The sequence below is a fragment of the Perca flavescens genome, chromosome 8 (genome assembly GCF_004354835.1).
Source record: "Perca flavescens isolate YP-PL-M2 chromosome 8, PFLA_1.0, whole genome shotgun sequence".
In the NCBI taxonomy this organism is placed as follows: Eukaryota; Metazoa; Chordata; class Actinopteri; order Perciformes; family Percidae; genus Perca; species Perca flavescens.
This window is the reverse complement of record NC_041338.1, coordinates 6,714,500-6,727,724: the sequence shown is the minus strand read 5'-3', so window position 1 is coordinate 6,727,724 and position 13,225 is coordinate 6,714,500. Positions and strand designations below refer to the sequence as shown.

Here is a 13,225-nt window from a genome sequence, read left to right as displayed (position 1 = left end):
CAAAAACATCGGTAAGAAGTGATAAAAAACTTTGGGGGAACGCGACAGAAGTGTCGAAAAAGACGACCACAACTTTGGAAAAAGTCAATTTTGGCCAAGAAAAATCCAACGTTGCACAGTCGACGGGAAGACCACACAAGGGTAAAATTGCATACCACCGTGCCGCTTCAGGCTTTAAAACACTCCACTTTAGTAAACTGTTGTTGTGCTTCTGGATGGCGTCCGTGATGTTGTTTAAATCGGCAGCCACTCCATAGAATCGCTGGTTCCCGCTGCTGCTGTAATGTTGTAATGTTTTTTCTCTTCTGTTGGTGTTCCTCCTTTCTCCTCACGGCATCTCCTTCTCGTCTGCCTCCCACAGTTGTGTATTTCTGTCGCTAATGTGCCGTTGGTTTCTCTTATCTGCAGCCATCTGCAGAACTCGGGTCACGCCGCGCCGTTTGTCATCGTCTCAGAGGAGGCCATCGCTAAGGGCATCCGCCGCATTGTTGCTGTGACAGGAACAGAGGCCCAGAAGGTCAGCGCACACGCACACACACACACACACACACACACACACACACACACACACACACACACACACACACACACACACACACACACACACACACACACACTTGCTCCCAGCATTATGTATCCACCCACACTTGCATAGAAAAGAGTTGGGTTTAGCCAACATTTTAAAGGAGGTGGATTTAATATTCCGACAGTGTATGTCTGTCTAAAATGAAATGATTACTTGTTGTGGCGGGTTGATGGTCAAAAAGTCTCAAATGATTTTCTTGCCCCTCGAAACAGAAGAACCTAACTGTATGAAAATGTATCTCCGACTGAGGCCTTTTTTTTTTTTTTTTGGGTCCCTGGTAGAGGACGGATACCCGAACCGAGTCCCGACGGGCCGGGTTCGGACAGATATTTAGAAATGATGTTCGGGTCGGGCTCGGTCACATCAGTGCGATAAGGCGTTGAACATTTTAAGTTTAAAAAAGCTTATTATGTAGGTTGCGTGCCTGTGTTAATGTGCGCTTGTTGCCCCGTGTGCGCTGATGCGCTCATCTGTTGACATTTCCGAATGCCTTCCTACAAACGTACATGTGTCATTTCAGTCAGGAGAGACTTGTTTGCAGATATGCAAAAGGTTTTAATGTACAACAGCATGTAGTGTACAGTGTATTGGAGATTGGACTCTATCGTTATTAATACATTTAAAGGAACACGCCGACTTATTGGGAATTTAGCTTATTCTCCATAACCCCCAGAGTTAGACAAGTCAATACATATCCTTCTCATCTCCGTGCGTGCTGTAACGCTGTCTGACGGCTCCAGCGGCATCAGGCCAGCACAGAACATGCAGGTGAATGGTTCCAGTAATCCTACAGCTCCGAATAAGTGACAAAATAACGCCAACATGTTCCTATTTACATGTTGTGATTTATAGAGTGACAGCGTGTACAAAAAACAACGTAACATGAGACACAGCCGTCTTCTAACTGTAAACAAACCGGGAACTATATTCTCAGGCGGAAGAATATAGTACTTGGGCGGAGTGATATGCTCGCAGCAAGCCTGTCTGAGAATATAGTTCCCGGTTTGTTTACTGTTAGAAGATGGCTGTGTCTCATGTTACGTTGTTTTTTGTACACGCTGACTTAAAAAATCACAACATGTAAATAGGAACATGTTGGTGTTATTTTGTCACTTTTGTCACAATTTGGAGCAGTAGGCTCGTTGGAACCAGTTACCTGCAGGATCTATGCTAGGCTAAGCTAATGCTGGAACCGTCAGACAGCGTCACAGCACGCACGGAGATGAGAAGGGTATGTATCGACTTGTCTTACTCTGGGGGTCGGAGCGACAGCCGGAGAAACCCCTAGGACGGGAGGCGGAAGGGAGGAGGAGGAGGAGGGACGACGTCGTCCTGAAATGACAGCTGATAGCACAGGGAGAGAAGCTGCTTTTTAAAACCGTGACGTAACGCTGTGATTGGCCCTATGGGATCCTTGGCCGTTCCTGATTGGATTATCAGAAGGTGAACGCCTCCAGCGCTGATTCGCTTTAGGAGGGACTGATTACTTGTTAGGTCTTCCTGAAAGAATTTGCGCTGAGCTACATTAGTATGAGAAAAAAAAAAAGAGATTTTAACTGGTTCGGGAATAAATACCTTAATGCCTGTCGGGCTCGGTTACTGCTCTGTCGGACGCGGGCCGGGCTCGGACAGAAAAATGCGTCCCAATCCGCTCTCTAGTCCCTGGCGAGAAAACACACCCCAGTGATGAAACCTTAATGAAGCTTGTTTTTGACTTGTGGTGAACTTGGAGCTAGAAAGGAGCACTTAGCATTTCCCCCCCTCTCCCCAGGCCCCGAGGACAAATTCATCTTTACTATTTTTAGACATCAATGGCTGTTTGATGCTCCTCTTCTTCTTTTTTTCTTCCGTCTTGCTTTCACCACTCTGCTTCTTTTTCTTCCTTCCTCATCTCTCCCTCTACTTTTTGCTTGTTGCAGACCTGCCAACCTTGAGAAACTTTTTTGAGTAGCAACTTACTGATTTATTGTCGCAGTTCTGGTTCATGAACACGGCGGCATGCACGCGGAATAAATGTGCCATTAAATGTCAAATCTGTATACATTTTAAACCCTAGAAAATAATTATGTTCAAGTAGGCTACTTGAATTAAATAAAACATTTTATTTAAATTATTGGTCATATTTAATACAATTAATTGGATCATAATATAATCCAATAAAATATATTACACTGCATAATGAGCACTTTTACTTTTGGTACTTAGTATATTTTGATAATACTTTTGTACTATTACATAGGGAAAATGTTGAATGCAGGACTTGTAACTGACAAGTAATTTGTAACTCTACAACACTGTTTTTTCTACGTTTACTGCAATACATGATCTGAGTAAGTCTTCCATCTCTGGAAATCACCATGAATAGTCGTGCATGAACACCTGCAGCAGTGTTTAACACTGGAAACACACAGCTTAGTTCAGCGTTTCCTTGCAGCTCTGCTACAGTAGCAGCGAACCTTTAACGTTACCTGCCGGTCAAATCGTCTCTTAACAGTCCGCTCACAGTGAAGTCCTGCACGGATCAATAGGTGTTGGAGTCCGGCGGCTGCTCGCTCTGTTTGTTATAAGACACACACCGAGCAGATTGATGCGCTCACAGAGCCAATCTTTGCAGATGTCACCGCTCGGTGTTTGGCTAGCTAATAAGCCGTTAGCCTGTTAGCTTGAGCTTTGTCTGAAGGCGCCGAGCGGCCAGCCAAGGTCCGACAGACACCGACACATTCCGCACATCCTCCGCTCAGTTTAACCGCTAACTCCCCGGTACCGAGGGGTATTGCACAAAACCAAGATAAGGGATTAAGCCGGGATATTCAGGTTATCCTGGATGAATTTAGCTTTGACTTGGTTGCACAAAAGCAGGTTGAATTAAACCCAGCCAAGTAACCATGGAGATTTATTCCTTGCAGCTAGCCTGGTCCAGAGCAGGCTAACAGGCAGGCTAAGATTAATCCTGGAGTCTGATGTGTTAAATCAGCTGACGCTCTGATCCGAAATAAACGTGTTTAACAGTTATTCCGTTATCTTCTGAATGTGTTCTGCTTCATTTTATTAACATGCATTACTTGTCACTATTGCTGTCACGAGTTTGATTTAAATCCTACTACTGCAGTTGTTGAGATGGTAATGGTAAAAAGTGGGACGAGGAAATGGGCTTTTCCTCCGCTGCTGTCCCCGTGAAATGTGCCCCGTGCAACGCGGGGAGGCGGGGGGAGGCGGGGAGATCCTCCCACACCGTGCAGCGGACTCTAAAAGCGGACTTTTTGCATCAATAACGACGACAATGGCACCTGATCAAATGTCCTTTTTTACCAAATGGGAGTGAGAATATGTTGGAATGCCACAAGGCTTCTTAATCATTTTATTTTGGGGCTGTCATTGTCATCTTGGGAGTGAGAAAAAAACATGAATAATAACCGGCTAGATTGTTTTACAGATATGCTTACAGTGTGTATTGAAGTCACTTCTTTTTCTAGTTTTTGTCCAGTCAAGCTTGTTCTGTATGAACATTAATTGTAGAAAGATATTTAGAATTAGACATAGCTTATGGAGATCTGTGCATATAGTTGTAAAACATATTGTCGCATTTTTAATAAGCTTTGAAATTAAGCCTAGTCCTTATAAATTTCCCAGGAACAAGAATTATTTCTATTTATTTATATAGTGCTTTACAGGCTACTCAAAGACACATTACACTAAAACCAGCACATTTAGCGCATAAAAACAGATACAGCAATAAAACCAACACATAAAACAAGCATATTAAAGCAATTAAAACGTGGAGTGACTAATAGGCCTAAATTAATTCATTTCACAATTTCGCCTTTCTACATCAAATCCGTTTACCTTTGCAAGCACCGTCCTCCCTTGGAGAAACCCTTAGTTTACCAAACTAAACGGGAATGAGGGAGGAATATATTCACATGCATTTGATACTTTCGTTTTACTCATTGACATATAGACGGGTTTCCGGTTTACAAACATTACAGGGTGCGTGCGCATACCAGGGGCAGAAAGGCAGATTGGTGAGCTGGTCCGATAATGCAAACGCATTTTTGTCTCAGTGCACATTGTCTTAGTCCCTTCATTTCGTCATGGCATTTATATAACACATACTCTATGGTCTTACAAAGCTAACGTTTTTGACCGATTACAATTTAATCATTTTTTGGGAGCTGGAGAGCTCTCGTTATGAGAAGCTAGCTATAGCTCTGTTGCCATTCATTCCAATGGGGAAACATCGCGGCTAGAATGTCGACATGCATTCCGGTGGCGTATTCCTTTAAGCTTTCTTTGTTTGTATATAACTGCTGACTCAATATAACATTATTTTAGTTGGATCTGTTTGTCGGTCTTTAATTTTGCAGTGTTACTGTGATATATATGTATGGCTATAATTATCATTTTAGGCTAATGTAATAGCCCGTGTTAGCAGCAGGGTTACGCCTGAGTGTACCCTTATGGTTGGTTTATGTCTTAAAATAATGGCCAGGATTTCTGGGAAAAGGTACGATATGTTAGTTTCAAAACATCACTGTAGGTTGATTGTTTTTCGCAGCAGAGGTTGATTGTGGGCGAGAGGGCGATAACACTGTCTTGGTTAGCTTGCCGAAGCTCTACTGCCACTGTCTCGGCAACGTTAGCTAATGTCCGCTAGCTAATGTAGGCTAACTATAGCCAGTTAGCTTTGTATGTAACGTAACAAAAACCCACCCATCTCAGAGGAGCGAAGCTTAATATTTCATTCAATAAAGTTATGTACAAAAGGAGCACTAACGCCACACGTCCTATGTTGGCAACGTGGACGCAGATATAGTAAACTCCGAAGGAAGTCGTAATATTTACCTAGTAGGCTAGGCTAACACTGTTGCGCTCGGCTAACGTTAGCAAAACATCGGCGTAGCTTTAGCTAGCTGTCTAAACTTGTCTCGAGTCCGGACTCGAGTACCACAGCCCTGACAGGTAGATATCACTTAGCTGAACAACCACAAGCTGCAACTTTTCTGATTGATACAATGGGAGCCTGACTCTTGCATATGACCCCAATCTGCCCCTCTTATGGCTTGAAGCCATAACCTCCGCCGGTTTTTGGCAAAAGCATGCTTCCCCCCTAGGTATGTTAAACATCAGGCACCCATCACTGGCTCTGTTTGTACAATTAACTACACAACAACTCCTTGGCATTTTGACTTACGCTATGCCGCTACTAGCTAGCTAGCTACACAAAACACGTCTTCTTTCTGCCCCCGGGTTGCGTGCGCAAGCAGTGATGACGTTGCCGAGAAACCCATGTATATAAAAGGTTTTACTATCTGACGGTGTGATTGGTCAAACTCTTCTTCAGTTTTTTTTTTCAGCATGCTCGTGGCTGCTACGCTGTTTTAGCCATAAGTTTTAGCTTCCTACTATCATCAAGAGTACTGAGACGGCTACTGCACGTCAACGAGTGAACTCAAAGCAGTCACCTGATTTTTTTGCTTAGTTTAAAGTGACAAATCGTATCACTGTATTTTGATGTCAAAATGCGTATCTACTACGCAAAAATGCGTAAAGGTTGGCAGGTCTGTTGTTGCCCTTGTCTGGCTCCTGCCCACTGCTCACGCCTCTGTGTGTCCCATCCATCAGGCCCAGAGGAAGGCCGATTCCCTGCTCCAGTCTTTGTCCCAGCTGGGGGACAAGGTGAAGCAGCAGACAGCCCCGAACAAGGACATTCAGAAAGACATCGCCGACATGACAGAGGTAAATGGCATATGTGGGCTCCAAAGAGTCCAGAACAACTCTGTGCTGTGGTGTCAACAACATGGCCGTCCTTTCTGCAGTTGATAGGCACAGCAGTGATCTCCCAGTGGAGGAAGGACGAGATGAGGGAATCCCTAAAGGGACTGAAGAAGACCATGGATGACTTGGACCGCAACTACAAGGCTGACATCCAGAAGAGAGTCCTGGAAAAGACCAAGGAGGTGATAGAAGGCAGCCCCAACCAGCCGCTGCTTGTCATGGAGATGGAGACCGGAGCCTCCGCTAAGGTGAGAGGCAGCACGGGATTTTAAACAACCTCCAAAATTATGGAAATTAATTTGTGTTCAAGTGCTCATATTATGCTCATTTTCAGGGTTAATAATGATATTTTAGAGGTATGTTTACATGGTTTAAACCTTTGTGTTGACTTTGGGTCAAATTGACCCGTTCTCAATTTTTGTTTTATATCAGAAAATATGGGACATAGAAATAAGCGCTGAAAATGTGTAGACGAAAATTTTTACAATTGAAAACGTTAGAAAAAGCAAAAATAAACTGAAAAAAGGCGGCAAAAGTCGGCAAAAGGTCGACAGGAAGACAACTTAATTAAATAAAAAAACTCTTTTCACCCTGTGTGTTGAGCTCTCTGTTTTAGCTACAGAGTGAGGCATCTCACTGTTCTTTGTTGGGAGTCGCACATGTGCAGTACCTAGGTAAGGACTACTAGCCAGTCAGAAGCAGAGTATGAGGGCGTACCACGCTAGCAGCTAGGCGAGCATTATAACGTGTGTTACAAAGTGACCACGTTTGTCTCTGAAGTAAAGGCTGGACTACAATAGAGCTGTTTGGAGCAGTTGGTGAACAGTGTTTTCTGTTGGAGATGGTAAGTCCCTTTGGGGTGGACTTTGGGCTTTTTCACTTTGTAAACCTATAACGTGCACAAAAAATATATATAACACAATAAAGGAAAGGGAAAAAGCCAAACCGCATAATGTAAGCACTTTAAGCAATTTCTACCTATTTTATTTTTTTTTAATTGACTTATCGGCCTTGTAAAAGAAGACCCTACACACACATACGAGAAGAAATCTATAATCCAAGCCCCAAGACTTCCTCAGCACACCATACAAAAATAAATGAAAAGTACAAACAGTATTAAAATCCAGTTTATCTCTGCAGTATTGCATATTTTCTCAGGGCAGTCTCTGAGCTCATTGCGTTATTGCCATGGGACCAAATCAGCTTTGTGGCCCATTAGTTCTGACCCAGAGACAACACCAGTGCTGAGTAGGAGACTTTTTCTCTCTTTCTTCCCTCCTTGTTTCTATTCTTCCACTCCTTCTCTCTTTGACTTTTTTCTTTCTTTTTTTTTTTTTTTTTTTTCCCTCATCCTCTCGCAGGCACTGAACGAGTCACTGAAGCTGCTGAAGTCCCAATCTCCTCAGACCGCCGCGATGCTCTTCGCTGTAGACCCAGACGCCGGCAAGATCACCTGCCTGTGTCAAGTCCCACAGGTAACACGCCCGATCATTGCTGGCAGCCACTCAGTGCCACATCTGAAACAGATTGAACCCTAATCACCCTTCCTCTCTTCAGGATGTGGCCAACCGAGGTCTGAAGGCCAGCGAGTGGGTTCAGGAGCTGTGCCCCCTGCTGGACGGTAAAGGAGGCGGCAAGGACATGTCGGCCCAGGCCACGGGCAAGAACACCCAGGGCCTGCAGGAGGCGCTGCAGATGGCCAACCGGTTTGCACAGCTTAAACTGGGAGAGAACTAACGGGGGTCTGTGTGAGAGGAGGTTGCAAACATAGGTCGTAGTTTGGTAGCGGAAATAAGGTCGAGTCCTGAGTCTTAACTGAGTTAGAAATCACCAAACATCCTCCTTTCCTTCGTCCATTTCCTCTACTCTTTTCTTCTCCCTTCGGCTCACATAAAGATTAGAAAACGAGCGACATTTCCGGGCTTCTCGCTCACTATGTTGACAGAATGACCAGTGACTCTCAGCCTCGGTAACTGAGCCACTCATATTTATTGAGACTATGATTGCTGACTTGCTCCAGTAAAAAAAAAATCATCTCTGTGGAAATAGCTTGAATATATATATGAAGATCCCGTCATGCAGCTGAGTAAAAGAGGACTGCAGATGATTTGAGAAATTTTATTTGTGTTTTCACTTTATTTTTGGCATGCTTGTGACAGAGGAAAGGGGATGTACGATTGATCAATTTAGCCTCCGACAAGTACTGTACAGATCAGATGAAGTACCAAAACCATCCTGCCTCTGTGTTTGTTTCCTCTAACTGTAGCCATGTTTATTTAAATACAAGCCCTTTCCTGCTTAACCAAGGCTGCTTTAAACGGCATCAACTTCAACTTTTGGTTTCCCGTACCTCTTAAGCTCCGCCTTTGGAAAGAAAAGTGAAAAGTCAGCCCAACTCTTAAATGATTTAGGTACTTTTTGTCCTTTTTAGTTTTCTGAAGGTTTTTGATCTGATCTCTGGCCAGCGGCTCCGTCCGTCTGTGTGAGCGAAAGCCTGAGCTCTCTTCTGTGATTGGTTGGTCTTGCTGTACATGCACTAGCTGTATCGTAGTCTTTTTTTTTTTTTTTTTTTTTTTTGAATAACAAGCCATTGCAAGAAGTCAACGGGTTTAATAAGGTGAAAAGAATAATTCATTAACTGCATAAAATGATCATGAACGTGTCCAATAATCTGTGTAACTTCATTTCGCTAACATTAAATATCGATAGAATGCAGAAAATGTCTTTTATCATTGTAGCTATTCCATGTCAGAGAAGTGTCACGTTATGGGAATGAAAAATAAATATGACTGGTAAATGCCACACGTCTACCTTGTTCATTTTTGAATGTGCATTAGATTTGTATCGGTGATTAATTGCAAAGGACAGTACAGACTCTGTTTACTCTGAACTTCAAGTGTTTGTTTCTGATCAATTACACCGAAAGGTTAGACAGATCATTAGATGTGGATCACTGAACAAAAATGATTGCGTTACAAATTCATTAGCAAGTAAAAAGCATTTATTAATAATGGTTTAAAGAGCGAATATTGTGTACTTTGTTCAGGCCTGAAATTGCCCCTACAGTGGCAGAATTAGTGAATTATTCTTGATTTGCACTAAGAGTTTTGGCCACTTCAGAGCACGCAGTGAAAACGAGCTGTATACGCAACACTGACATAATATATCACCTGTTAAGTTGATACGTGATAGCAAGCCTTTTAGCTTTTAAATGTCCTGCTAAACTGCTTCTAGTTGGCTTTAGTCTTCTGTAACTCCTGAGGAAAACACATTTTTCAGCTTAATGCCCCACGATGTTAACCAGGCACTTTGTCTGTCGGCCGTTGTGTTTTAGAACATTTCGGAAAACGATGACTATGAGAGTGAACCAAAACATTAACTTTTTTTTTCTTCAATGAAATATTAATTTCATTCACGTGTCAGGGTGGTGGTAATTTTAATAACTTTAATAACATATACTGTTAATTAGTTTAGAGCAATGTATTTTTCATGAACTGATCATGTTTTATGTTTAAAATGCACCTGAAAAGGTGGCCAGGTTGCATCAGTGGTTACAGCAGGCGCACATACTGTATACTGAGAGGTTTATGCCTCGATGCAGTGGTCCGGGGTTCGAGTCTGAGCTGAGACGATTTCCTGCGTGTCTTCCCCCTTTCTCACCTAGATGTCCTGTCGATTAAAGGCGGAAAAAGTTTAGTAAAAAATTTTAAATATGACAGTTTAGTAAGTAGGCCTATCTGAAAGAATGCTACGAGAGTACAGTATTATATCCATCAGTGCCAACTTCAATCAAGTTTCAGGATTTTTCTACATCTTTTGTCTGCATTCTAGCTCAGCTTATTTCAGTGGCTCAGTGTTAACCAAAGTCATAACTCCACAAACACATCATATGTTTACCTCATGTTTCATGAAGCTTTTATTTGTACAATAGCATAAGATACAAAGAGTCGGATCACATATCATACAGATGTTTCAATGTAGTAAATACATGTGTACTACCTCATCCAAAAAGGTAGTCCTACTGATGAATGGGACATTAAAGCCGGGACTAGATGATGACAGATCCAGACAGCAGGAAACCAGCCACACGGGAAGGTTTCACCCATTCAATCTCTAAATCCCAGCAATGAATCAGATTGCTGATTTTTTTTCCTACAGAATCAGATTCATATGAGTCACCACACGTTTGCTGGCAGATGTGTTCACTAAGCAGCCTTTAATCCTACTTGACACTTCATATTTGAGCATACTAGCACGACAGCCGACAGAGGTATGAGTGTTAGCGTTGCAATCCACGGCGACGGTCTGATATGTTTGACTGCTGCTAAAGAGCTGTTTCTGTTCAATGCAGACCAGTGAGCTGACAGAAGAGCCACCTGAGGCTGTCCCCACCTCAGCCTCAAACAGCACAGCCCGCTGGCAACAGTCGCAGGCCGTGTCACTCTGCCAACGGCCTGACGGGCAGTATTGTTGCTCACTGAGTGAAAGTTCTGTCCCTGCTGCAGAAACCTATTCTCCATTACTAGAGTGACACCGGGCTGCAGCCAACTTAAAGCGTAACTGCCAAAATGCAACCTAGGGTCTTTTTGTTAATGTACCCGAGTCAAACTTTCGTTTAAAAGCACATTTTGGACGGAAGCACCACTTTTAAGATTGACCGTATTTTCGTTTTTTCGGTCAAATGGCCTTTTGAATGGGAGAGCTATGGGCACTACTATGATAGCATCAAAATCGCTATTTTTAAAACACTAAGAAGGCTTGACAAAACATTAAAGGTCCCATGACATGGTGCTCTTTTGATGCTTTTATATAGACCTTAGTGGTCCCCTAATACTGTATCTGAAGTCTCTTTTATATAGACCTTAGTGGTCCCCTAATACTGTATCTGAAGTCTCTTTTATATAGACCTTAGTGGTCCCCTAATACTGTATCTGAAATCTCTTTCCCAAAATTCAGCCTTGGTGCAGAATTACAGCCACTAGAGACAGTCCCACAATGAGCTTTCCTTAGGATGTGCCATTTCTGTGTCTGTAGCTATTGAGGAAGAGGAGCAACTGCCACTTTGCTCCTTTGAAAGCCATGATGTCTCTCTCATGGGTGGGACAAATTCTCTGGGCGGGCAAAGCAGAGAAAGGGGAGGTAACCTTGCTCCTTATGACCTCATAAGGAGAAGATTCCAGATCGGCCCATCTGAGCTTTCATTTTCTCAAAGGCAGAGCAGGATACCCAGGGCTCGGTTTACACCTATCACCATTTCTAGCCACTGGGGGACCATAGGCAGGCTGGGGGAAAGCATATTAATGTTAAAAAAACCTCATAAAGTGAACTTTTCATGCCATGGGACCTTTAAACTTTGCTCCAAGTATCACCAGGGGCTCTGCACATAAACTCCAGCATTGAGAACATTGTTTAGGTACACTTACTAAAAAGAAAGGTGTCACTAACCGATGCGAGTCGAGTGCAGATGTGAGTTGCGCATGCGTCACTTTGCGACAATGACCAGATTTCACGCAGATCTGATTTGCTGTTAGCCACAGAATAATGGGATAGGTACATCACATAGCAGTAATTTATTATTTAGCGTAAGACATCGCATTTTCACGGCATGATCCCTGATGTCAGCGCTAGATTAGAGGCTGAAGTAGCTGACAAGAACCAGCTAACGAGAGACTTCTGTAAAAAATGGACCTACATAATCAAGTTCGTTCACTGCTGGCTGCAAGTTAGCAATCAAACACAACAAGGGCTGTCACTTGAATGGCGTTTTGAGCTAACGTTAGCGATCCAACAATCATAGATAGCTAAAACGTTCACCGGATCCGTAACCCTTGGCGTTATGCCGTAAACCGTTTAAATCTGAGCATGCGCAACTCACATCTGCACTCGACTCACATCGGGTTGTCGGTAGACGATCACACGATCCGTTCTGCCTGCACGATCCGTTCTGCGCATGCGCGATCCGTTCTGCACATGCACAAAATGTTCGCGCAAGCGCTGTTGTACGAGGATCCACGACACCGCACGATCTGTTCCACGCTTCCGGTCGACAGCAAAGCTAACGTTAGTTTAGCTAACAGCTAATTTGGCTAACTGCTAGCTGAGACAGCATGTAATAACTTTAAAAGACCCTCAAAATAAAACTTGAAAATAAACGTTAACATGTATAACAGCTGTTATGTCAGTTCTATTTTACTTGTGCTCATTTAAAATACAATCACTCAGTATTTGTCTTTATTGTTATTCCTGTGAAGTCTTAATGTAGCTGTAGCCTGCTTGTTCCATTAAGTATGACTTAATGTTATTTTAGACTGAATCTAGCTGTCAGCTAGCGGTTAGCTGAATTAGCTGTTAGCTAAACTAAAGTTAGCTTCCCGGTGGAGGCTAGCCATAGGCTAGCGTGGAACAGATCGTGCAGGTCGTATCCTTGGTAAAACAGTATTATCTTGCGCATTCGCAGAACGGATCGTGCAAGCAGAACGGATCGTGTACCGACAGTGACAAAGGTTTTGAACAACTCACTGTAGCGGTTGGCATTTCCGCTCGCCGCCATCTAGCCAGTGAAAAAGTGTCGATCTCCGAATGCAACGTTAACAGGGAGGAGAGTAAAGATGGAAAGCTCCTAAAGCTTAGTTCCATGTAAATGCGCAGATAAGTCGTTTTGTCGTTAGGGAAAAACAATATTGACCTAGTAGTACCTCTATAAGAATAATATCTCCTTCTATGGAGTCCGTTCATCCGCATTCGGAGATTGACACTTTTTGATTCGGAGATCGACACTTTTTGACTGGCGAGATGGCGGATAGCGTAAATAACAACAGCTAAAGTGGTTCAAAATCTTTTTTAGTAAACTCTGTGTACACAAAC

General features: G+C 43.1%; 1 protein-coding gene across 1 annotated transcript in view; it reads left to right on the top strand.

The window, feature by feature from the left end:
• Nucleotides 1-9,163, top strand: part of aars1 (alanyl-tRNA synthetase 1) — a 29,719-nt gene extending 20,556 nt beyond the window's left edge. Inside the window, exons 16-20 of the mRNA XM_028584446.1 lie at nt 409-517; nt 6,209-6,322; nt 6,403-6,609; nt 7,723-7,836; nt 7,919-9,163. Of these exons, the coding sequence (XP_028440247.1) occupies nt 409-517; nt 6,209-6,322; nt 6,403-6,609; nt 7,723-7,836; nt 7,919-8,098 (724 nt within the window). The 3' untranslated portion in view covers nt 8,099-9,163. The remainder of the gene's footprint in view (nt 1-408; nt 518-6,208; nt 6,323-6,402; nt 6,610-7,722; nt 7,837-7,918) is intronic.
• The last annotated feature ends 4,062 nt before the right edge of the window (nt 9,164-13,225 follow it).